The sequence below is a fragment of the Conger conger genome, chromosome 1 (genome assembly GCF_963514075.1).
Source record: "Conger conger chromosome 1, fConCon1.1, whole genome shotgun sequence".
Taxonomy (NCBI): Eukaryota; Metazoa; Chordata; class Actinopteri; order Anguilliformes; family Congridae; genus Conger; species Conger conger.
Window position 1 is genome coordinate 62,791,513 of NC_083760.1, and position 25,477 is coordinate 62,816,989.

Sequence of the window (25,477 nt, forward strand, 5' to 3'; positions counted from 1 at the left end):
GACTGCGCCCAGAGTTCTTGACGCGGGATAGGTTGAAAAACAAGTCCCGCTGTCTTCAGAAAATGTGTTTGGTGGGTTTCGCATGCCACTTTTCCGTTGGTTTCCGCCCACAATCCAAGTTTTGTAATAGTCCATTGGTCGACTGCGTCCCAAGTCACAGCCGCGCTTTTCTTGGATTGGTTGAGATTAACAAGCGGTTTCCGCCCTCGTCGTTGTACCTGTCGCGCTGTGACAGGCTGAAAGCGCTTCCTGTTATCTCGCAGTTCCCTCTCACCTCTTTCCTTCCAAGCGATCACTCAGCTGTGTGCCGGAGTGCCTGCAACTGGCACTTATGCCTCTCTACACATGAACTGGTTTAAAGTAACTACCCGTGGAGTTATCAATATAATATAGAAGGGATATAGCTGTTTTAGATAAAGAGTGACTATTCGCGGATAAGAGACTAAGAGAGAGCGTGGCCGGGGTGGGGGGCTCTCTTTCCTGTCCAGATACACCGCGGTTCACGCAGAATATGGCGGAGCAACATATAGTCGACAGCAAGCTCAAAGCTTCCTCGAATACCGGGGGCTCGTTCTCTGGAAACAACCGATCGAGCTCCGGGAATGGAGGAGGAGGTGGTGGAGGCCTTTCTGGCGGACTGTCGCAGCCGGCAGGGTGGCAGTCCCTGCTGTCTTTCACTATACTCTTTCTGGCCTGGCTGGCAGGGTTTAGTTCGAGACTCTTCGCAGTTATTCGTTTCGAGAGCATCATCCACGAGTTTGACCCTTGGTAAGTAACTTCGCTAAATAATATAATAATAGCTACTTAGCTAGACGTGAACTTGCTTTGCTATCTGAGACCGTTGCATGGACCACTTCGTTAGCTGTTCATTTTGGCTTATGAATGCTTTCCATTAACAAAGCTAACGTTGGATCGCCAAACTTGTTTTATATCCCTTCCAATCAGTTTCAACTTTTATTCCACTAGCTAACTAGATAACTTTGTAACCCACCCCCGGCATCATTCATTCCAGCAGTGATCACCATAGGCACATGCACATTATGCTCAAATATTCTAGCTAAAGCTAACGTTAGTCAGGGAGTTCAGGCGCTGTGCAGATGAAACGGGGGCAGTGCGGACTCATTCATTGAAAGGACAACGATGCATGTGGCACAGCAGTGCCTTTTGTGCTGCATTGATGTAACTGGAATTTTGCTTGATAATTTTGGTAACTAGCCAGCCAGCCAGCGCTCACCTAGAAAACACTGATTTTTTTAACATCCTCTTTTGGATCCCTCTTAGTATTTGCTAGGAAGTTAGCTCTAACCTTCGTTTTATTAATATTCTGTGAACTTCTGGACGTGTGTGCTGCTAAACTAGAATATTTAATATAAATAAGATAATTGTTCGGCATATATAGTTGACACATTCTTGTTAGATACAATGACCGTGCTGGAATTGCTCCAGTGATGTTTTAATCGCGACTTGAGCACATTCTTGTCTCTTCGCTCAGCATGCTGTGTAATCATATTCCGTGGGTTCATTCATCTCGAGCGGTTACTCTCCGCTTCACTCAGAGTGCGGCTTTGGAAGATAATATTGTACGCTATACAGTTTTCCCATTTCTCCCCTGGATTTGTCTATGCTTTTCTAGCTTCGTTAGTATATGAACAGTAGCCTAATAAAGAGGTTGACTAAATGAGGTTGTACGGCAACCATTACGATGTGGGTGCGCTCGTTGGATGGCACAGTTTCTGATCCTTGTGGTAGTGATGCTTCGTATGAATTATTCTGGCTGTAGGTAATTCGTGTTATGTTTTTGGAAGCGTTAGAAAAACTCCAGCTATTCTAAAGGTTTGATTTGGAAGATTTACTGAAATATTCCTGGAGGTTTAATCCTATCCCCCTGATACTATAAGGCATTTTCATTCTCCCAACATTCATTCCGTTGTATGTTTGAGCGCTGTATAATGTGCTAAAACATTATTTTCTAGAAAAGGATCCCATGGGAAAACGTTTTACAATGAAACTACAGTTTTTTTTGTTTTTGTCATTTTGTTATTTGTTTTTATTACCTCAAAGCCCTCTGGAAGTAGCGGCTGAAGCTTTCTGTTCTTCCACCACATATTTTCACAATGACACCACTACTAACCTTCAGGATGCACGTTTCAAGAGATGTGCATGTTCTCAGAGGAGACCAGTGTTTTTCTCTTCCCTTGGGTGCTATTTATAAAAATGTAAAATAATTGTCAAGTTGCAACCAAGTCTGGTGGGGCGATTGATTGGCAGGGTAGATGTGTGATTTGTTGAATGCGCTAACAAGGAGGAAGCCTCATCAGTAAAGCTGAACTGGAACAGGCAGGTCAGACAAGGTGAGCAGCAGCCTGTCTCTGTTTTTTTTTCATGTCAGTATTTTACTTTCTCTCCAACATGATGTGAGGTGCAGCAGACACATGGAAACTCCTGTGTCAGACTGCAGCTTTTTGTTTACACGTGGGAATGGTTGTGAATATGAAGACTAGCCACGTTTTCAGAACCATGCTTGTTTTTGAAGATGTTTTTGTAGAGTGTTGTAGCTTTTGTAGTTGCACTGGTTTGTTTGACATGGGTGATGAGACCCAGGAGAGAAAATGTCACGTCTACTGTTTGGCTGGACGGCTTTTTGTTTAATCTCTTCTGCATCTTTAGTCATTGTGACAATCTATTTCACAAACCGCTGCACTATGAATGCAAGTCAGGAACACCCACACTGACTATGTCATATGTCAGCAACTGCTGCACTGTGCCTGTGCTTCTGGAGGACCTGTGCTATCGTACATCAGGACTCAATGTTAGTCTTTCTCAGAAGTGGCTTCCGCCTAGCCACTCTCCCAGAGATCGATCTCCTCAGAACATCAGATTTGGTCTCTGGGAGTGTGGCTAGGCGGAAGTTTCTTCCACTTCTAAGTCTAAGAATATTGTCTACCTCTATTGTACTAACCTGCCTCTTGCTCAGTTACCTGACAATTTCCTTTCTCATTCGGTTACTCAGTTAAGTAGAGCAGCCTGATATTGGTAGTGAATGGGGTTGTGCCATATTTTTCCCATTTTGTTACAATGGTCTAAACCTGTGGTTTTCAAAGTCAGTCTTCAGGGGCTGTCTTGTGTGCTGGTTTTCGTTCCAAGCATAATTGCAATCCCATTGCAACAAGCTGTTAACTTCTCTAAATTAGGTACTTGTCAATGCAAATGGCAGAGCATGCTATGAATAATAAAAGTCCCATATTCACATTGTGCTCTTTTGCAAACGATTACATGAAGGTAAAAATGAACTGATCGAATTAGTCTGAGGTGAATTAGCAGGTTTTTAATTGGAGAAAGTGTGGACACCTGGGCATGAAAACAAACCATTTGGCAGGTAACGAAGTATTAAAATACAGAGAGAATTATAATGAGTCAAACATGTGTTCTGCAAATAAGTTGAAGGGAAAAAGTATGAAAGAACTTCAATGCATGTGGTCAGCAACCTAATTAGGAGTCTAATTGGATCAGCTAAAAATATGTTGCCTCTTTATGTAACTGTTTAAACATGAGACCTTTCTGTGAATTTTAAAGCAAGATTGATTTTTATTTTCATTTGATACTGTTTATAAATTATGTAAAAAAGGAATAGGGCGCTGTGTAAAAGTTTGGGAACCCTTTTGGATTATTCTTTGTTACTTTTTTAAAAGATTGTTACTAAGGCACAGACCCAGGTGATTTACTTGTTAGGACTTCAGTGAGTCTGATTATAATTCCAGGGCTGTATTTTTTAATGCTGAAATAACTCCATGCCTTCTAAAGTATCCAACTGCAGTGGCTGTTCTGTCTGGTGGTCACAGCCATGGGCTCCTCTAATCCTTGTCCAAGGATTTCCGAATGAAGATGGTTCATTTTTACCAAGAAGGAGAAGGCTGCAAAAACTCTCAACCCACACATCACTGCAAAAGAGCTGCAAAACCTTATTGGCCACCACCAAAGAATGTATCTTTGGAGAAAAAAGGGTGAAGCCTTTGTAGTGAAGAACACCTCACCAAGCATGGAGGTGGTACCATTATGCCTTGGGGTTGCATGGCAGCTGGGGGCACTAGAAATATTGTGCGAATGGAAGGAAGAATAGATTCCACCAAATATCAGCCAGTCCAGACATTGAAGTTTTAAGAGAGGTTGGGTATTCCAGCAAGACAATGATCCAAGGCATGCCATGAAGTACCTCCAGGAAAGGCTGTAGTTTTTCGAATGGCCCCAGCCCCCAGACTTGAATATTGAATATCTCAAACATGCCGTACATGCAAAGAGGCCGAAGAATATTTCTGAGTTAGAGGTGTTCTGCCAGGAAGAATGGGGAAAAATCCCAAAAGTGAGAATTGAAAGACTGGCTTAACTGGCTACAGGAAGCATTTATAAGCTATTATAGTTGCCCGAGGAGGAGTTACAAAGTACTAACTGACAGGGTTTCCAAACTTTTGTACAGGGACATTTTACTTTTTTATCACTTTGAAACTGTAAAAAAAAAAAAAGAAGAAGAAGAAGTTAATCTTGCTTTAAAATCTTAAGAAATGTGTCATGTTTAATGTTGTGCCATTTAGAGGTCAGGTTCGCTTCTGTTCACTTAGATATTAATTGTAAAAGGCTTTATAACCATGGGTGGCCAGATTTTTGCTCACTGCTGTAATGTGGCTTAAGAGGGTAGGCATTCCCTCTAACATGCGAAGTACCTAATTTAGAGATGTTAGCAGCTTGTTAAATTTCTGGGATTGCGATTGTGGTTGGAACGAAAACCACATACACCGCGGCCCCCAGGACCGAGTTTGAGAACCACTGCACTAAACAATGCTTCGTACAATTAAACAATGTTGAAAGTCTTGCCATCTTATAACCATCTCCAGCTGTTGCGTCTCCTTACAACTGTATCCAAGTTCAATGGGCAGTTCCTTAGTCTTCATGACAGTGTTGGTGTAATTTTCATTGGGATTCTTTGATTTCAAACCTCTGCACAAGCTTGTTTTTACACTGATTATGGCGCAGTGGAGCTTTATGCGAATGGTTTAATTTTTGTATTCACTTTCTCCCTACCGCACTCTTATTTCTGTGTGAGGTGACGCAAAGGGGCAGGTTCACAATCATTGCTGTCACAGTGCCATAGATCAAGACATTGGTAAAGATACCATCCCAGGTTCCCATGTTCATGGCACATCCAGTGCAGCCTATTGTTTCAAGCACTTAAATTCACAGACATGCAACATGGATCTGGCAATACAGTTCGGAGCAAAGTGCAGGCATATGTGGGTGGACGTTTAAGGATTTCAGGAAGATGCAGTCTTTGGCTGCAGTCAGTAGATGCACTTTCGCGTTAATATGAATGGCTTTTGTTCTCTTGCAGATTAGTGGGGTGATGTCACGTGTGTGCAAACTCCCAGTTTGTGAGGGATCACAGTGGCCGGATATGCCCTCTGATGTCAGAGCCTCTGCCTCAATGATGAAAGTCATGGATTACGTTATTATTTGTTTGCCCAGCAGCCTAGTATAAAGTCTGCACAGCGTGTGGTCTGTGTTTGTTCACCCACAAACGCCTGCACCACAAGCTCATTCCACTTCAAGTGGTTAAGACTGGGATGTTAGGCTCAATAGTATGTTACTTGTATGAAAGAACACTGGTGGATTGCAGTGGCAAGGCTGATGCATAAATTCCATAAATCTAACTATGGTTATTTGGCTGGGAAATGAATAATGTGAATTTGCATCCGTGTACTTGTTTGTATGGTAGTGGTAGGGTGTGTGTCACCTTGACTACAGTAACCACATAACAAATGATCCAAAAGTTTGGTGCAAAGAATGAAATGAAGCTCAAAGCCCATGAGGGTGAAGGCCATTTAGAACCCATGTGCCTTAAAATGTGCAACTACGCATCGGTGTGGCCCTATATTTTCATAAATATAATGTACAAAAAAATAAAAAAATTCCTAATTTGACAGTTATTTGTTTTTATTTTGTTACAAAAATGTTAGTTCATTTCTTCTGTTATTACTATCAAATGCTGGCTTAATAAAACTGATGCCGAGCAAATTCCTTTTCACTTTAGTGCCGACCATTATCACTGGCTTCTATTTGGCGGAGTAGAGTGTCAAAGCACATGGAGACGTATTCAATCCCTTTCAGAGAAGTTTGTTTTCACATTCAAATGAACATGAATGAAAATGGGTTTTAAATGTAAAGGAGTGTGCTGGGTTTGAGGACGAGGGTCTACTGTAGTCTTTCATTTCAAGGGCACTCAGGGTATTGACTTTTCGACAGACTGGAGGGGCTGTTTGATGGTTCCTTCTGGTAATGAGGGGGTGCGTTGTGGGCCGCTGCAGACATGGCGATGGTGAGCTGTGTGGGTCTGATGCAGATGCTCTGTCATTCATGGCTCTTGTTAGCGTTGGTCCATTCAGCGCCAGCAGACAGAATTTTATTCATTTTTGTTGGTGCGTGCATCGTGCCAGTGGTGAGGTTGAGTGTGCAGGCTGAGGGCTTATGCAGTGGTTGCTTTGCATTCCGCGTGTGTGGCCATCTCTTCTCTTAAGAGCAGACAATGTATGCACTGAGCTTGGGAATGCACTGAATCCCAGCCCTGGGTCTGTCAATGCAGCTTATGCCATAAACCACTGAAGCTGAAAAGTTTAGTGTGTACTGCGGAGGTGAGTGTGTGTGTGTTTGTGGACTCTTAGACTGGATTAGGTGTATGATTAGCTCCCCTGCAGTCCTCCCAGGTGCCCAAGGAGGCTTAGAGCCAATGCTGCAAGTTGTGGGAGTCACTGGAGATGTTCTGTGTGAATTCCATGCGCAATTGTCTGGGCTGCAACAAAACCCAACACTCCCCCCACTGCCTCCCCGCTCACCCCCCTGTGCTGTGCTGGGTTTCCAGCTCCGTTGAATAATATATGTGAATACTGTGGAGAGGCAGCATCGTTCTTACCCTGCTTGTGTAACGTTTTACTGTCCCTCGTCTTTCCCTCAAACAGGTCCTTGATTTGTGTGGATCCTAGGACGGAGCTATACCTCTACTCCCGAATAGGCGACTGGTTGGGAGTCCTCCCTCCGCCTCCCTATCACCTGGTTTTTTTTTTGTGAGGATTAATTATCCATATTTCAATACGGTCCGCAGTGCTGGCCTAACGAGAGTCTCCCTGAGGGGCTGGCGGTGTGGTGATGCTGGCCGATGGGGCCGGTAGTTTTATTAAAGTGATAAATGACATCACCGCGGCCGCTTCCCTCTCAGGGTTTAAATATCACCGGCAGCAGCCGGGGCCAGGCCTCGGGGACCCGGGGTTTAGCGCTCATTTGCATTTCGGAATTGAAGAGCAGGGGGGGTGGCTTCAGGTGTTCCTCGTCTCTCAGCGGGGAACGGGCCTTCTATGCGAATGTGTCCGCATACGCAGCCGCAGAGCGGGGGCCCGTTGGCAGGTGATGAGATTTAATAGTGGATGTATTTTCTGTTCTCTCCCTGAGATGTGGGGGAAGACGGGGAGTGATCGAGTTGTGTAAATAAAATAAGATCGGGTAGAAGAAAGCGAACATGCGCCAAGCTCTCTTCCAGTTTTAAAATTCAGAAATGCGCTTTGATGTGTAAAGTTCACACCCCTTATGTCTCAGAGGGGGGTGTCTGGCCCTGGTGGTTTTTGCAGAGGGTGAACCAGGGTGTCACTCTTTAATCACGATGAATGCTCGCTCCTCTGGCTTGCGTAACTGTCTGGCTCGAATAAAAAGGCACTGCCACATCCGTCTAAATTGCTTACCTGACACTTGTTCGTACTGGTAGAAGTAGGTCTGAGGAGAGTGGCTACTTTTTGTTGTCCGGTCCGAAGAGAGAATGTTGTTGGAAAGGCATGTTGTGATTTACTGGTATTGTTGTTGGTTTTTTCGGTAACTTAAAAAGCGAAATGTATCTTTCTCTCCATAAGACCAATAACACAGAGGTGCTGTTCAGAAAATAAATGGCTTCGTGTGTCCTATGAATGCTGCTGTTCGCCCACTCAGCCGCTGTGCTGGGCTGAATGGGGTTTTGGTTTCTACCCTGCGTTTGAACGCTCTGCCTGGTGGTGAGGGGTGCCATATCCCCTTTGGGCATCTGTGCGCTTGCTGTTGTAGCAGTGCGGTGTGGTTACTGTAGTGGGGGAGGGAGTGCGCTCGTAACCAGAAGAATGTAGGTTTGATTGTGAGTGGGTACCCATGAGTAAGGCATGGAGAGTCTGTAGTACAACTTCGGTCTGCGGGCTTTGCTACTGTGATTTTAGGCAAATTTGGACACCGTGTTTTACTTGTTCATGAATACACATGGGGAAATGGCTCTTTATGACTTGGGGTATATAAACTTGAGCTGTAACATAATGAGGCAGTGTTGGCATTTGTATTGGCCAACATGCTATTTGTCCCTAGTACTAGCATCATTTCTAAAACGCATAACCATGAAGGGAGTCGAGCTATTCGCCTACCATGAAGCATGTTTTTCCTGAAAGGCAGGTAGGATCACATGGTGAATGGCAATAAACAATGGAGGATCTCAGGTACTGAATACATGTTCAGACGTAGCCAAACCGATTACCAAAATAACAGAAATACACAATGCACATTGTACTATATAGGCTACAGATATTTTGTTGACCAAAAATATTCAGAAGATTTTCTTAATTCATTGGTAAGTCATGTTCCTGTCAAAAGCAGCGTAAAAAGTGCACGTTGAATGGAAGCGAGTCACTTTCCAAGTGGGCAGATGCATATTGCTTTATATAATTGAGTGTTGGGTCCATCTATAATCCTCTATTTCTGAAGATGTGAGGTAATGAAGAAATGACTTCACACAGTAGCGTACTACCAACATTTCAAGTTGAGCCGAGTTATGAGAAGTCACCTTTGCGTCCCCTAACCGAATCAAAACCAAACTTTTTGTTTCCTCATGTTTCCTTCATTTGTCCTATATTCCAAAAAAATGACATTTCCCTTATGTAAATTACCAAGCCTGCAGCGTGTAGGCTAAGGGTAGCAAGTTTTGCAAGTAGACCGGTTGTTTTTGTGCTGCGATTTATTCTGCGTATTTTGGAAAGCCCGCGACAAAAAGAGTTACGGTGATATCCTTCTTACAGCTTGCGTGATTATTAGATATTTACTGAAATGATTTATAGCCGAAAACGAGACCTGGAGGGCGAGCGATGCTGAGAGAATCTGCCAGCTCGGTTACACTGATGCTTTTGACTATTTGATTGCCTCCAAAATTAATAGCAGCTACCAACTTATAGCCTATTGTTCCCTTGAAAGATTTGCTTCTGGCACAGACAGCGCCCTGGCATATGAAACTTTCTATTGAACCTTGCCAGCCAATAGCGAGCAAAACAGCGGAGTTTCTCCCCTCTTATATTCAAAAGGCGCAAAGGTCTCCGGTGATCCAGAACAATAAAAATGTCCATGGGCAATATCTTCATCTGCATCTGCTGATAAATAATTTCCCTTCAAACTATTCATTTGGTCCTTACTGAAAATATAGCATATAGCCAGTCACAGCCTTTTCTTGCTGCTGATGTGGATACATTTCCCACTGGTAGCTAGCCAGGCAAGAACGAAGATGTCGCAGGGCCTTCTAGGCAGCGGTGCGATGAACAGTGCAAAGTCGAGCTATGATAGACACCCAGTCATCTGAATTGTGGTGGTGCAGAACATCATTGTGCTGTATTGAAGTGAGTGAGTGACATGTTCTGTTCACTCTGCCCTGCTGGAGACGATCAGCTGTCTCTGTGCAGAAGGGCACGGGGGGCACCGTCACTGAAATTATTCAGACTAAACGATGAGCAGCATATGCATCTTAAAACTCCTCTACAAAATGAGTTTACTTATGCATAATGTTGTTTGATTTTAATTCCCTTGGATTTATGCAGTCTCTTATTTTGCTCTTTTATTCAGGGGTTTAGTAGGAAAAATAAATGCATGCAATTAAAATGCGATTTTATGCTTTAAATAGACAGTTAAGTTGATGGTAGTGTGGTTGGTTCTGTTTTGCACCAATCAACTGAGTTGTCAAAATAGACTTCTCTTTTCAAAGAATGCTATTTGTGTTGCTCTCACATTAGATTTACACTGATAACCATCAGTTTCACCATCAGCATGAAATTAATTCTGCTGACTATAGAGGATTAGGAATCCTGGATTGCAACTGTAAATCTGATTTTGCAGTACTAATGCTGTGTGTGCAACGCCTAGAGTTGTGTTGATGAAACGCTGATGTTGGACCTTTTTTGGTATGTATAACTTAGGCTATGTTTATTTTAAGTTCAAACTATCCATTCCAACTTCCATCACTAACTTACTGGCCAATCAGATGACAGTAATGCAGAATTTGGTAAAGGTAAGCTACCTGGTAAATGCGTTTATGCCTTTGATCTGCTGTGAGCCTGTCTTAAGTCAGAAGTAGGACTGATTCATATTTCTAATTCTACATGCACATCACAATCTTTTGTTGTGCTGACAAAACACTGCAGTTGAGTGATTGCTTTGCTGCCAAACTTCCATTACTTCTGGGCATGTCCATTACTCCCTTATTGACCAATATTGAACAGCGTACTACACTCCATGGTAAACGTGTTATGCCCAGAGCTGCTAGTATGTCTCCACCACGTGACCTGCAGGTATTTACACTTCAATGCTTATCCTCCAGGGGTCCCCACTGGCTCTTCAATGGGACGTTCAGGTGACTGATTGTACAATTGTGTTTCTAATTCAGTTTATAATATAGGTTGAAGATAATATATAATCGTTTAACATAATATGTTTATAATGACAATTGGTTGATGTAATATAGGAAGGGAATATAGGAAGCGAAATGAGTGTATTCACCTGGTACACTGTACTGACTGATTTGAATGTATTTTGTACATTTAGCAATGCATTCTGAGAATATTACAATAGACTAACATTGAAAAACTTAGGAAAACAAACTTAGTAAAAAAAAAAAAAAAAGAAACTTAGGGCTCAACCTTGTGGGGAATCATCTGTCAGCAGAAGAGAACACAGCTGCTGGATGTCATTCAGGATTCCTCTGATGTGTTCTTAAGTGCACATATTCCACTGGAAGAAGTGAGCAATCCAAAATTGCGTGCCCTTTTAAACAAGTGTGTAATTAATGGGGGTGGGGGGCAATTCTGTCAGCTCGACAGCTTTGACAGAAGTATGTACTGCAGACTGGCACTTTGCATCAAATAAAAATTCAAGAGCTAATTGATTGACAGCGTATCTGTCATCATGGCCGTATCTACAGATGGTAGAGACAATTATGTTTTACATATTTTATTTATTCTAAAGAAACCAATTTCCTTTACAAGCAAATTCCATCACAACCAATCTGAAAGATCTCCTTGTTGACACAGACTATATAACCACTGTGAATTAGCCTTTTCTTCTGTTGTGGATAGCATCAAGAGATGCTATTGGATTATTAACATTGCTTTCAGAAATGTCTGCATTTGTCTGACAATGCAAATGATCTGTTAAAAGACACTTGTTGCCAAATTCAGTGCATTTCACTTCAAATGCCTCAATTGTGGCACTAGTGAGTAGTATTTGGTCAACTAATTTCCCTCAATTTAACAGGCTTGTGGCCTCTGTCAAGAAAGTTCTTGAATGTTGTCCAAGCTAGAAAATGCATTACGTGGACCATATTAATAATGATATTAATCATTAATATTCATAATACAATATAATATGATAATATCAGCTCAATAACTATGATATTAGGAGAGCAATTACCAATTCTAAAGGTTTTTCCCCTGTCAATAAAACTCCCTTCTGGACCGAGACCTGAGGGGGGTGGAGGGTCGGAGTTGGTATTCTGTTCAATGTTTGACCATTCTTACCCCAGATCTGTGGAAATGGAAATGGATATCACACCAAACCCCACTGTGCTGACAGAGCTCAAGGCATTACTGAGGGATAATAGTTTGGAGACAGGGCTCTTGTTAATTGTAGAAAATGGCAAGTCTCGTTGACATAATCTGGTGGTGTGAGATTCATGCCATCAAAATCCACAAAACCACAAAAGACAAAACCGCACCGCTTGCAAATGAATAATGTGCACTTTCTCAGCAGATGTGTTGCACAGACGCAACCATAAAATGCCAATGCCTCAAAACTTTCCTTATTTCAGAGCGTATTGCAATTCTGATCAACTCAGAAATAAACCACGATCCTATCAACCAGCTCACAAATTTCTTAAGGCTGTTAGGATTTTTGATCCAAAGCCAGCATGAAAACTGTATGCCCAAGCTGTGCGATTCCAGATTATTTTCAGTAGAAAACTACACTGCAATGTCACTGGGCGAATTTTGGGGTATAGCGGAAGAAATATTAACAAAGCTTACTCAAAAGGCAAGAAGATACTTGGCCGTGGTACAAACTCAGTCGATGCAGAAAGATGCATGACTGGACTATGGACAGATTTTCACCAAGCATCGTGAATCAGTGACAGAAGAGACTGTTAAACAAATGGCCATGATAAAATATAATCGAGTTTTCATTTGAACTTTGCACATGTCATTTACCACTTTTATATCATTTGTCTTTTTAATATACCTCAGCTGGAAGCTCTTTTTTATTAATCCAATTTCTTTTCTTTTTTTTATACAACTTTGTTATGGTACATCTCTCGTTTTTAATGTGGGCACTTCCCACTGCTTCTGACAAAAACTTACAAGCCCCTGCCTGCACGACGTTCAAAAATACTGCAGCATGTTCTCAGTAGTAAGTCATCAAACTGCATTTAACCCGCAAGTGTCTCTTGTAAACATCGCCTTCAATCGTAGTCTGTGCTTGTGTAATGTCGATGGCTTTGTCATTTTAGATGCTTGACGTGGTGCAAGTGGGATAATCGTTTGAGAAGTGGCTTGGCAAAGAGGCTATTGTGACCTCTGACTGTTGGAGGACTGAACTGCAATGTGAGAAAACGAGGGTGGACAAACTGGTGGCCCTAGTTATACCAGTGCACTCCTTTGTATAAATGTGTAATGTCATTACATTCCTGAGTGAGTGTATGTCTAGCTTGCTTAATCTGGACTGACTTTTTAGTCCACTGACTGATAGCCTACACTTATGTTTTTCTGTACCACTGTCCCCTGCTGTGTCACAGTAAATATAATGGTAACACATCTTCATTAGCGCATAAGGAAACTTCAGAAATTATGGAGCTTGTGTGTTCAAGCAAAAGTAGTTTGAATGAGAATGCATTGCTCTCAACAGTTAAACTTTAAATGACTACCGAAAAGAACATGCTGGCTGTTGTGTTCAGTGTATCGAGTTGAAGTTGTCAAACGGGGGGCGTCTGAACAGGTTGTCACAGAAATAAACACTTATTTTAAGAGAAGTATCAAGCAGCCTGTTTTACTGGCTCTGTTTATAAAAAATAAAAAAACCTGCCCTTTGCAAGGAATCTCAAGAGAGCGGTTGAATCCCACAGTGTCCGTCACTTCAAATTTGGAGATTGAGTGAGAAGGACATTTTTGTGTGTGTGAGTGAGAAATTCAGGTAAACTTGAATTTGCTGGAATAAATTGTGCAACTCTTATTCTCCTCTTTAGAAGGTGTGTCTGCATTAGGGGCCTACACGTCCCTGGCTCAGTGAGAGAATAAATCTAAAGGCTCAAAGTGCTTTACTTTCTGACTGGAAGTGAGGTTCCTGCTCTGAGAGGGTACAGGACATGAGACTTCCCTAAACGACTGCAGCTCCACCGGTCAGCTTGTTGTGTTGGCAGAGCTTCTGCAGAAACGGGGAGATGAGTCAGACTAAAGTGCATCTGCGCCACTCAGAGGGAACATCTGAGACCCAGTGGCTTTGAGTTGGACATCACCATCTGGTCTGCATGGGAAATCAAGCCTGCAAGCCCAGTCATGGTCATCTTTGGTCTACAGCAGAGGAAGAGGAGCTTGCCTTTCTTTCTTTACCCTTTGTCGGCTAAGGCTGTGTTTGTGACAAATGATGGTCTCCAGAAGGATAGGTTCCTAAATCATTTGAACCTGTAGTAATGAAATTGAGAACATGAGCATTGCATGCAATTGGGCAAAGTGCACTGAAAGGCATGAGAACCTTTGAAGCAAAAGTCACCCAGCCACCGCCTCTCCCCCCCCCCCCCTCACACACACGCGCGCACACACAATTTTAACCAGAGTAATACATAAGATACCATTTCATCTGGCCTTGAGATATAAAGCTACAGTATGTTTGGAGATGTATTTGTGAAATTTTTTACATTTCCATTTTGGACCACCCACCCCTCGTCCCACATTTCCGGGCACGCTATCTATGCATCCTCCTGCCTTGCAGTGGTACTCTGACCCTGTGAGCTAATTCACTTTACCACTTGATTTATTGGAGTGTGTGTGTGTGTGTGTGTGTGTGTGTGTGTGTGTGTGTGTGTATGTGTATGTGTGTGCAGTCTGCAGTGTGTGTGTGTGTGTGCTTGTGCACATGTGTTCTGGTGTGTGTGTGTGTGTCTGAGGGATTCCTATTCCTCATTTTAAACCCCCACCATAATTTGAACCACAGTGCAGCTGTGTGTGATATTTCAGAGGCATGTTCCTCAGTGCGGGAGCAGAACACCGTGTGACTACCCTAGTTGCCTCTACCTAGCAGATGAAACCACTAGTTTCTCCCTAACGGCACAGTCAAATCCATGTAATCTGAGCTTCTGCGTTCGTTTAGTTTTTTTTTGTGTTTCGCTGCCGTGGTCATGCTTTGCTTGCCATGTGATTGACAGCCGTAAGACTGCTTCACCATCTGCTGGAGCCCTGTGTGAGTCAGGGAGGGGGCGGGCCGGTCATGACGGACAGCGCTGCACGGCTGTTCGGCGGAGTCGCTGTGGTTCAGTAGCAGTCCACCGCGCTTGCTGGTGCCGCACAGCTCCACTCATTGATAGTGATGCTGTTCTTATCATTATACACTTTAACTAGCTCATTTAAATTCATGGTCACTTTCTATGCTTAGTTTTCCATAAATCATACAGAAATTGTGTAGCTGGAGACACCAAGTTAAAATATAATGCCCAAGGGCAACGGGAGAAAAACACGAAACACTGCCAGCCCAGACACTTCGATCATGAAGTTGCACATAAAAGCACATTCACACACACCCCTGACAGACTTATGTACACACACACACACACACACTCACACTCACTCACACATTGACACTCTGGAAGTGCACTTTGTCTTCAGTGGTGGTGCCAGTGATGGCTGACTCCTGACCTTTTTTCAGTGTAGACATTGACTGCAGGCGATGTGAAGAGAAGCCAGGCCACTGGTTGTTCTGCACCACAGAGCACGCATCATACAGCCTCTCAAATGCCACCAGCTGTTTGTGTTCCTTCACTTTTTGAAGTCTTGTCTGATATTCTCCTCAAAGGCAGCAGCTGAACTGTAAAGTGGTTTTTATTGGTTCAGATAAACCAGTTTTCTAAAGTTTTTTTTAACTTCTGGGCTAATGTGCTGATTGGGTGGTTAGGTGGTGAGGAATGGGAGGGATTGTCCTGATTGGGTGGTCAAGAGTGGGAGGGTTTCTGCTGATTGGGTGGTTAGGTGGTCAGGAATGGAAGGGTTTGTGCTGATTGGGTAATTAGGTGGTCAGGAATGGGAGGGTTTGTGCTGATTGGGTGGTTAGATGGTCAGGAATCGGAGGAATTGTGCTGATTGGGTAGGTATGTGCTTTGGCCAGGAATGCTTTGTGGCTCTTAGAAAGCCTTGGGCAGGGAGTACTCTCTCCAGAGCTGGGTCTGGTTTCTGACTCTGGTTCTGGTCTAGTTCTGGTTCTGGTTACACAGGAGTGCGCAGCAGCAGGCCCAGCCCTGAGCTCTCGAGGGGTGTTGGTTGCACATCATGCCTGCTGCATCGTGACTGAGCCCAATATTATGAACCAAATGCAATCATTTCTTTCAGCTGTTCTTAGTTTCCTCTCCTGCATGCCAAGGCAGATGCGGGACACAGCCGGTGGAAATGCAGCATTCCCTTCATCATAAGCCGAGGTTATGCCGGCCAGCGCACATTTGCTTTGTACACAAATGTTGTTTGGTAACTCTGAGAAGATGAAGCTGTTTAGCAATGAAGCCTTTGCTCTGTCCATTAAACCCCTAAAATAATAAAAAGTGACATTTTAAGAAGATATGAAACACATCATTAGTCCTTGACTTGAGCACTCTGGGCTGTAATACTTCAAAGAGACTCCTTTTGCACAATAGATCATACAAAACATTCCAGCAATCAGAGTGATATTTATAGTGTAATTTTCCAGTTCATTTGCATACCGTGACCTTGCAGTACACTTTACTTGAGCTAATTAACATTTATAGGCAGTTTTGGTTTGCTTCAGTTCTACAGTGTGCCCAAAGTGAAATGACTTTTTGGTTGTCTGCCCTGGGGTTTTGGGCTTAATGAGATTAGTCATGGTGTCTGTGCTTGTCTCTTGTGCAGATCAGGGCTCTGTTGGGCTAGAGCCCCTCCAGCCTTCAGCTCAGTCTTATGGCAGGTTCAGTTTTTTTTCTTTTTGCTTTATCTTTGTCACCATTTTCAGATTTCCTCTTATTTCCCCTGCCTTCTCACTCCTGCTGACGGCTCATTAGCCCTTTGCTTCTCTAGCAGCGCATCTCAAAAGCACCCACATCCTTTTTTTCAGACCAACCTCCCCCCCTCTACTCTGTCCCTGCCGCTTCTATGTTGCTGCCTATAGAGTGTAGACTGTAGAAAAAGCGTGGACCAAGTGTCTGTGGCGTCACCCGCTGACTAACTGGGGACTTTTGAAACTTTTGAAACCAGGGAAGTAGTTTTGTGCAATTTGCAGCCAGGGCCATGACGTCAACCAAGTGTGGCTCGACCACTTAGCACATGAGTGCGACTCGGCAGTGAAGCAAACTGTCCCTCATTTGTCCACAAAGTATTATTATATTGTCCTGATAACACAATAACTTGTGAGGAGACATTGGATGAACAAAAAAACACCATGACTACATTTCGTTGTTGGGGGGGTGGGGGGGGGAAAGCTATTGACTTTGTTTTCCTTATCGCACGTGTTCGGTTGTTTGTTGTATGACTTTCATGTGCACTGTTTTGTACGTCGCTTTGGATAAAAGCGTCTGCTAAATAAAGTGTTATTACTGTATTGTCGCCATTGAAAGGGTGGCTAAAACGACTACTTTAGTGAACACCGTCTCGCAACAAGACCTGGTAATGAGCCTCAAAAACGAAGCCCGGTTTTAGCCGCTTGTTTCCGCCGCTGCCTGTCGGCGTACTCTCACTGTTGTGCTTGCATTGTGAGCCTGAGCCGTAACCCTGTACCAGAGTTTGTGCTGCGTTTGGCTGCTGCTGCTGCTGACTACTCGTGTTGGGTTATAACAACAGAGGAGCGTTTGATCTTGCCTCCGGCTCGGTCAAGCTTGTGCAGGAGGTTGGAGTAGCACCAGCCACGCTGGTGCATGTAGGTGCGTTCAGGCTACCTTCAGCTGCCCTTGTCTCATTAGTCCCTACATTTCTTTCCTCTGCGCTGCCAATATTTTATTTCTGAATTCTCCTTGTCCAAACCAAAGGCATCTATCTATCAGGATATTCAGTGAATGAGTTGAAGCTCATAGTTTGGCACAGTGGCCTCTGACAAAATCATGCATGTTGTTTTGCAGGTTGTTTTAGCACTTTGCTGCGTTGATTTTCTAGGCTGATATACTGTAGCGAATTTGATGGAGCAGCAGGGCGTATTTCACTCTTAAGGCTGCTGTGCCAGCTGTTATAATTAGGACCTGATTATTTGCAGTCTATCTTGTCATTTCGGTCGCCATCAAAGTTGTTATTTTCACGATTATGCCCACCATTATCATCACCTCGGGAATGACAGAACGGGACTGTTAAATGCGTGAAATACAAACTGTAGTCTATATGCTGTCTAAAATTGGGAAATATATTGTCTACCCCAGCAACATCACACTTTTTGAAATGCATTTAATTTAATTTTTAAACTTGCAAAATGTCGAGTAGACCAATTAGTTTCCGAAGAAGGGACGCTGCTTATTTGTGGCTTTGTAGGCCTACGTGTATCAGTACTGCAATTAACCCCCAGAAATAAGTATACAATGTTGCATTGAGTAATTGGCTGTGGAACTGAAGTTTATCTGAAGAGATGGTTCCCTGTATTGTTAGTGTGCAGTGTATTGTTCTTTATCCTTTATAAGAGCAAGGCTACACTCTTCCCTTTACACCTGCCTATGTAGTCCGGGCTTCACTGACATGATCCTGTGGCCTGTTAGGTTAGGTTGTGTTAGCGTGGCATAAACATAATAAAATGATGCCTGCAGGCCTTTCGCTTCCATGTTCTTATTGATACAGTACATGGGAGTCGTTACATTATATCCGTTAACTTTTAAAACTTTATTTCCTTATTCTATAAAAAGTGTATATGAAGCAATACAATGAATTGTCTGGCTAACCTCGTAACAACCTCTGTTAGGTGAAATGTCATTGCTGCTAGCTGCATGGGTATTCGAATGCACTACCACTAAATCCACTCTAGAAAGCAGTCCACCTCGAGCTCCATAGGTGTGACAGCACTAGTACTGCCATCTCCATTTTCATTGTACTGCTACCAGTAAGGACTGGTTTACACTTGTATTGTTATACGTCATTCCGTGCCTTCTAAAAGTTTTCACCCCCATTGATTATTTTTGATTTGGGATCTTTTTCTTCTACTGCTACACAAGAAACTCTTTTATGTTGGAATGGAATACAGATTGAGATGTCTTCAGAATAAAGTTAAGAACTTAAACTTAAAATTGGCCTGAAAATAAGATTGATATAGTCCAAGTAATCACCCCCTTTATATTATCAGTGAGGTTTATTCCATTTCCATATGGTAAGGAGGTCCACCTATGCTGATTTCAAGTCTGCCTGTGTTCAAAGCACAACAAATCTCACCAACCTTGTGAGATCTCGCAACTGCAAAGGCAGATCGATTCAGCTGCGTTGTTTTGAAAACCAAGAAACTGCCTGCGGAACAGACAAGAAGCTGAAGAAGGATTTAAAAAGATATTTCATGTATAGAAATCCCATATTTGATACATAGATATCAGATTTGTTGTGTGCTGGCACCTGTGCCAGAGATATGTGAACAGGGCCTCTCCACTCCACCATTAAAGTGGAGCTACAGCCCGCAGCTAACACACACACACACACACACACACACACACACACACACACACTCACACTCACACACACACACACACACACACTCACACTCACACTCACACTCACACTCACACTCACACTCACACTCACACACACTCACACACATCCATAATTACATTCTGATGCTAATACGCAGGCTGACGGATAAGATTGGTGTATTTTCAGGACACATATTGGCTTTTATTTCCTGGCTGAAGGTTTTCAGAATGCAGAAGCTCACAGAGAAGGCAATAAAGAGACCGTGTTTTTTGAAAGGGTATCAGCTCTTTAACGTTACCATGGTAATGTAACCCCTATGAATGGCGTTAGCGTGCGTGAGCGTGGCTGTGCCAGCTCGTCTCGCTGCCTTTGCAGGAGCTGGTTTTGTTCTCCAGGAGGGAACTGAGGGGAGCATAGTACCTCTACAGCTGTGTAGCCTACAACTCTCTCTCTCGCTCTCTCTCTTTCTCTCTCTACTCTTTCTCTCTTCTGCTGTTTTGATGTCCTATTTTCCCCTCACGCTCTTCCCCTAGTCTCTCCCCTTTTCTCCTGCCTGAAACCTCTGTTTCCATCCCTCCCTCTTTCACTCCCCTGTCTGTCTCTTTCCACCTCTACCTCTCTGTCTGTCTTCACTGCTGGGGTACTTTGTGTGTTCTGATTGGAGAGTGTGGGCTGAGTGAAGTCCCTGAGGTGAGGTGTGCGTAACATGGCTGGGGTTTGGTGAGGTGAGGTGTGAGTAACATGGCTGGGGTTTGGTGAGGTGAGGTGTGCGTAACATGGCTGGGGTTTGGTGAGGTGTGCGTAACATGGCTAGGGTGAGGTGAGGTGTGTGTAACATGGCTGGGGTTTGGTGAGGTGAGGTGTGCGTAACATGGCTGGGGTTTGGTGAGGTGTGCGTAACATGGCTGGGGTTTGGTGAGGTGAGGTGTGTAACATGGCTGGGGTTTGGTGAGGTGTGCGTAACATGGCTAGGGTGAGGTGAGGTGTGTGTAACATGGCTGGGGTTTGGTGAGGTGAGGTGTGCGTAACATGGCTGGGGTTTGGTGAGGTGTGCGTAACATGGCTAGGGTTTGGTGAGGTGTGCGTAACATGGCTAGGGTTTGGTGAGGTGAGGTGTGCGTAACATGGCTAGAGTTTGGTGAGGTGAGGTGTGCGTAACATGGCTAGGGTTTGGTTAGGTGAGGTGTGCTTAACATGGCTGGGGTTTGGTGAGGTGTGTAACGGGGCTGGGGTTTGGTGAGGTGAGGTGTGCGTAACATGGCTAGGGTTTGGTGAGGTGAGGTGTGCGTAACATGGCTAGGGTTTGGTGAGGTGTGCGTAACATGGCTGGGGTTTGGTGAGGTGAGGTGTGCGTAACATGGCTAGGGTTTGGTTAGGTGAGGTGTGGTGTGCGTAACATGGCTAGTGTTTGGTGAGGTGAGGTCTGTCTAACATGGCTGGGGTTTGCTGTAGCAGAGCAGACCTCCCCAGAGTGCCCTTCTCCACAGGCAGGTACAGTGTGAGCAGCAGCAGCCACCCATGGAACGGGAGCTGCTGGAGTTTATCATCTTGGGGGAGGGGGGAGGGAGCTGAGAGAGAGGGGAGGGATGACAGTGTGGAGCTATAGCCAGGAGGCAAGCTTGTATTTAACTTCCTCTGTGTCTGTTGTGGGTTTTTCTGTTTTATTTTAAACCTGCTCCTGAGCTAAGTGAGCTTTGTAAGTTGTCACAATGCATTAATTCACTCGCAGCCACCGAGGATCTGTCAAGAACAAGACCTGCTTTTGTTTTCTTTCTGTGCCGAAGTTTGGGTCTCTAAGCACAGACTTGTACTGTTGGAAATTTGGGCGATGCAGGGTTTGCTGCAGGAAAATGCCATGGGAGTGATGGATTGATTGGTTGGAGCTGACAGGGGGTGAAACTATAGCTAACTGCCACAATAAAGGACACATTTAAATGCTTGATAAAAAGCATATTGAAAGCGTACTGGTACGGTACCTGAGTTAACTAGGCAATTAGCATTTCATTGTGCTCAGGGTCATGCTTAAAACTGCCCAGCAGGCCCAACTACCAATTATTTTGGCTACCATGCGTAGAACGAGAGAGATATCAGTGTCTGTAAAAGAGAGGGGTTGTTGGGGCATATCTGGCCCTGAAGCTCGCTCAACTTTCTGATTCTATTGGGCAAGGAATAGTGGCTAAGGTGATTTTGGTATGCAAATATGAGGGGAAAGCCATCAAATGGGGACAAGCATACATTGTTTTAAACCCAAACTGCAAATATCAATGTGTGGTGTGAACAGGCATTGACTCCATAAGACGAGTCTATTGAGCTCTTGAGTAATAGTTTTGAGATTAATATAGGCTACAGTAGCTGGCTAGTTCAAAACTGTGGTTAATGTTGTAATAACTCAGCTGATGGGACGTATGACATTTCTCTTGAAAATGTCTGTCAGAAAATATCCCATTCCCTATTAATGGCAGTCACATCGTCCCGTGTAGTTGATGTGATCAGCCATCACCATGACCGGTCTTGGATCAGCGTCTTGCATCAGATTTAATGAATGGCATTTGGCCAACGCTCTTATCGAGAGTGACGTACAGTTGATTAGACTAAGCAGGAGACAATCCTCTCCTGGAGCAATGCAGGGTTAAGGGCCTTGCTCAAGGGCCCAAACGGCTGTGCAGATCTTATTGTGGCTACACCGGGATTCGAACCACCGACCTTGCGGCTCCCAGTCATGTGCCTTAACCACTACGCTACAGGCCAATTTGGTACGTCTGAGGGTCAATTGGTCTGTGGGGACCTGTGGAGCTTGAACGTGGGTCTTACTGTGAGATTCTTTCCCTCATTTTATTCTTTCCTTTGCCAGCATGAAGCCAGTTGTAACAGGAGTTGACCAGCCTCATCTTCCCCAAGCTGATTAGAACGCTCAGGTTAATCTCCTGCTTTGATTCCTGGCACGTCTAAGGATATATAAGCTGATGTTAGTTTGCTTGATGTTGGCTAGTGACAAAGTGGGTTCTTATAATCATTATGCTTTGCTTTCTATGACTTTGTATGAAGTACGACTTTAATCTTTCCATCTCAAAGGTAGGCCCTGGGATATGACATCAGACAGATGCAAATGCAAAGACTGTAGTGAGAAACTGAGAAGGAGTCACACCTGTTTTACAGCACTCTTTGACTTTGACAGAATCACCGTTCATATGGGAATCTTTGCTTCCTCCTTTGCTATAATGTCCTGATCATCCATGGCCTGGCCACGATGCTAGTGCTGGCATACTTCTGCAAAGACAAAATTCACCTTGTTCCTTGGTCTTGCCACTCCTGGCAATATATAGAAATTTATGTGGGTATTTATGTGGAAATGACATGCAATGGACACATTGCCCTAGTTTTTTGGTTTTTGTATTTTTTTGTCTTTTACAGTTACAGTACTAATACAGTACAACTCCTGCATAACCGCCTCCACAAAAGCCACATACAAGATTATCTGATGCCTTCATTTAACTGTTTAAATTTAAATGTCTATTTCTAAGATTGTGATTGACAGCCTGGCAAAGTGGAAACTTTTAGTGCGTCCATACCTGCATTCCTGATGTCAAGGATTAATACTTTTTTCTTATTCCAGAATCCTGATGTGGCAAATGTGACGAGCAGTGCACTAATTCACTTCATATTTCATGACAGCCTACAATCTGTTGCCTATTCTTTGCTTTTCATGTAGGCTAATTTATTATCATTATTATCTTGTATTGCTGCCCAGTGTTCATGTTACCGCAATTTTAATAGTTTCTTAAATGAACTAATGGGAACATTTTTGCATTTTCCCATTCTGAAATTGAATCTTGCTTATTTAAATTTTTACCGGTTTACCAGTTTTCTCTCAGACAGCATTGTTCTTCAGAGGGCTGACTATCATTGATGCGTTACTGGGTCTGGCACTCCAGCAGATGTTCATTACAACGTGGCGCACTGAAGCGTCAACAGTGAGGTATCAATTCCTCTCATATGGAAACAAATGAATGTTGGCTGAGGCTAGATTGGAGACTTGAAAATGAGCCCAACCAATCAGAAATATTTTTGATACAGACCAGGTGCACCCTTTGTGAAAACGGTGTATCCTGAGGGCTCCTATTGTTGCTTCACAAATGAGATGGATATTTGGCTGTCCAATCCACTCTTTAAAGCCATCTGTTCAGCTGCAGTGTGTCCAGTGCCCCCTAGTGGTGATGGACAGAGGTGCTCTGGCCCCCTTAGTAAATAGCTGACATTTTCATTCAAAGCTACTTGCATTGATTAGACTAAGCAGGGGACAATCAGGGGACCATTCCCCCTGGAGCCTGGGTAAAGGGCCTTGCTGAAGGGCCCAACAGATCTCATTGTAGTTGCACTGGGGCTTGAACCACGAACTGTCCAGGTCCCAGGCATGTACCTACATGCTGCCCCTACTTGCACTGGTCATGTCTTATAATCTGCCCTATTAACCCCGTGTGTGGCCCTGGGATCCAGGATGTGGCATTTCAAAGGGTACTCGGTACACTGAGAAAGACGTGAGCAAACAATGGGTTAAGAGACTGCTTTTGAAAGTTTCTGTATATCATTGCAAGGAGAGAATCTTCTCTCAATGAAAAAGTTGAACACATTTGCATAAAAGCCCGCCCCCCTCCTCTCTCTCTCTCTCTCTGACAGATGGATCTCTTAATATATCAACAAACAAGACATAGCACTGTTCTGATGAATATTTAACAAGATTTTGTGTTGTCTTTTAATAATTACTGAAAAGCTAGCTTGCTTGTCTGTTACACAATAAGATTCACAGAGCCCTCTCCATAAACTCAGTTATACTGTATAGTCTGAAAATATGTAGCCAGCAGTGCTGTGTTTGCATATCTGTTTAGTATTCATGGTGCATTCTAATCTGTCTGCCAATTAAAATTCTCTAAGTTGGGAAGGGAGAGTCACTTTGATATGGTTGTGCCAGGAGAGAGAAGAGCCCTCAGTCTTTATAGAGCGAACTCGGCCAATTTCTTCAAGGTTACATTCATGTCCGATTAAATTGCTATGAATACTCTGAGAACATCAAATGGCAAACAGGGTGTTTGTTGAGCGTTTCCTTGTTGTCTTTGTGCTGAAGAAACCCCAGTGAAGCTTAACAGGATTGATTTTCACTAAAAGTCATTTTAATAGCAGGTAACATGAGAATAGTCACGTGAACTGTGCCAAGGGAGCAATCGCATGCATTTAATCCCCTCCCAGTCAATTAACATCGAGGTGCTAAATTCTGTGTTGCAGTCTATAGTGCTGCAGAAGTGTATACAGTATATGACCTCTGGGCACTGGCTGCATATTATCAAAGAAATGCCTTGCAATAAATAATTATTTTAAAAGGCCACCAAACTGAAATACGGGTTTTTTTAGCCTGGTTGCTGTTATGATGCAGGTAGAACCGGGGATATGTATTTGGCTCATATTTGCCTATTTGTTTGTGGGGCAAGTTTTTTAATGGTTGATCGTTACATGGTTATGTCTGATCATTAAGTTTGGTCCATATGCAATTAAAGCATTTTAAATAATATAACAGTGTGTCACCGAGGATGGATGAGCCACCCTAAGGTAGCCTAACGGGCTGTTAGCTTTGCTATCTAAAAATAACCACATATAAAAATAGAATTATTATTCCTTATTTAAATCCTGAGAGTTCAGGTGTATTTTTACAGTTACATTTTCTGAAAATTAATGAAAGTCTTTTGCTAGTTCTTGGCTGCTTTGTCATCTGAATTTGGGAACGTGAGCAACCTGCAAAGATGGTGCTGCATTTAGCTCATTGCTCATTTCCTGTGTGCACTTCTGTTTTATACGATTGGGCGCAGCTCCATGCTGCCTTATGAAAATGGCAGCTCAACATTACACCATTTACATTTAACTCGTTTTTTTTCATAAAGGGTCCAGATGGGACTTATTTCATTTCTGGCAAGACGTTCCCTTACATCCCAGCAGTCCCGTGGCCCAGTTTCTCTGTACACAACAAGCTGCGGGGAGCCATAGCGTGCAGTGCCCTCCATTTGTTTAATGATAAAGACATTGACAGGAGGTCCCAGGGGAGCTGGAGCCGCAGTGCCAGCCTTTGGTCAGCCTTTGTGCTTGGCTTTGGGAAACTGCCGTTCCTGGCACCGCCCGGCTCTCGGAGCCTACCATTTTATGTTCACCTTCTCCAGTAGCGCGGCGTTTTAGTTCCTTGTTGTTGCATCACGGCAAGAGCGACTGAAATGTAGCACTTGGATTATATG

The 25,477-nt window shown here is 43.5% G+C and overlaps 1 protein-coding gene across 1 annotated transcript in view; it reads left to right on the forward strand.

Moving 5' to 3' along the window:
- The first annotated feature begins 262 nt into the window (after positions 1 to 262).
- LOC133135265 (dolichyl-diphosphooligosaccharide--protein glycosyltransferase subunit STT3B-like) overlaps positions 263 to 25,477 on the forward strand; it is a 64,569-nt gene continuing 39,354 nt past the window's right edge. Inside the window, exon 1 of the mRNA XM_061252148.1 lies at positions 263 to 768. Within this exon, the coding sequence (XP_061108132.1) occupies positions 512 to 768 (257 nt within the window). The 5' untranslated portion in view covers positions 263 to 511. The remainder of the gene's footprint in view (positions 769 to 25,477) is intronic.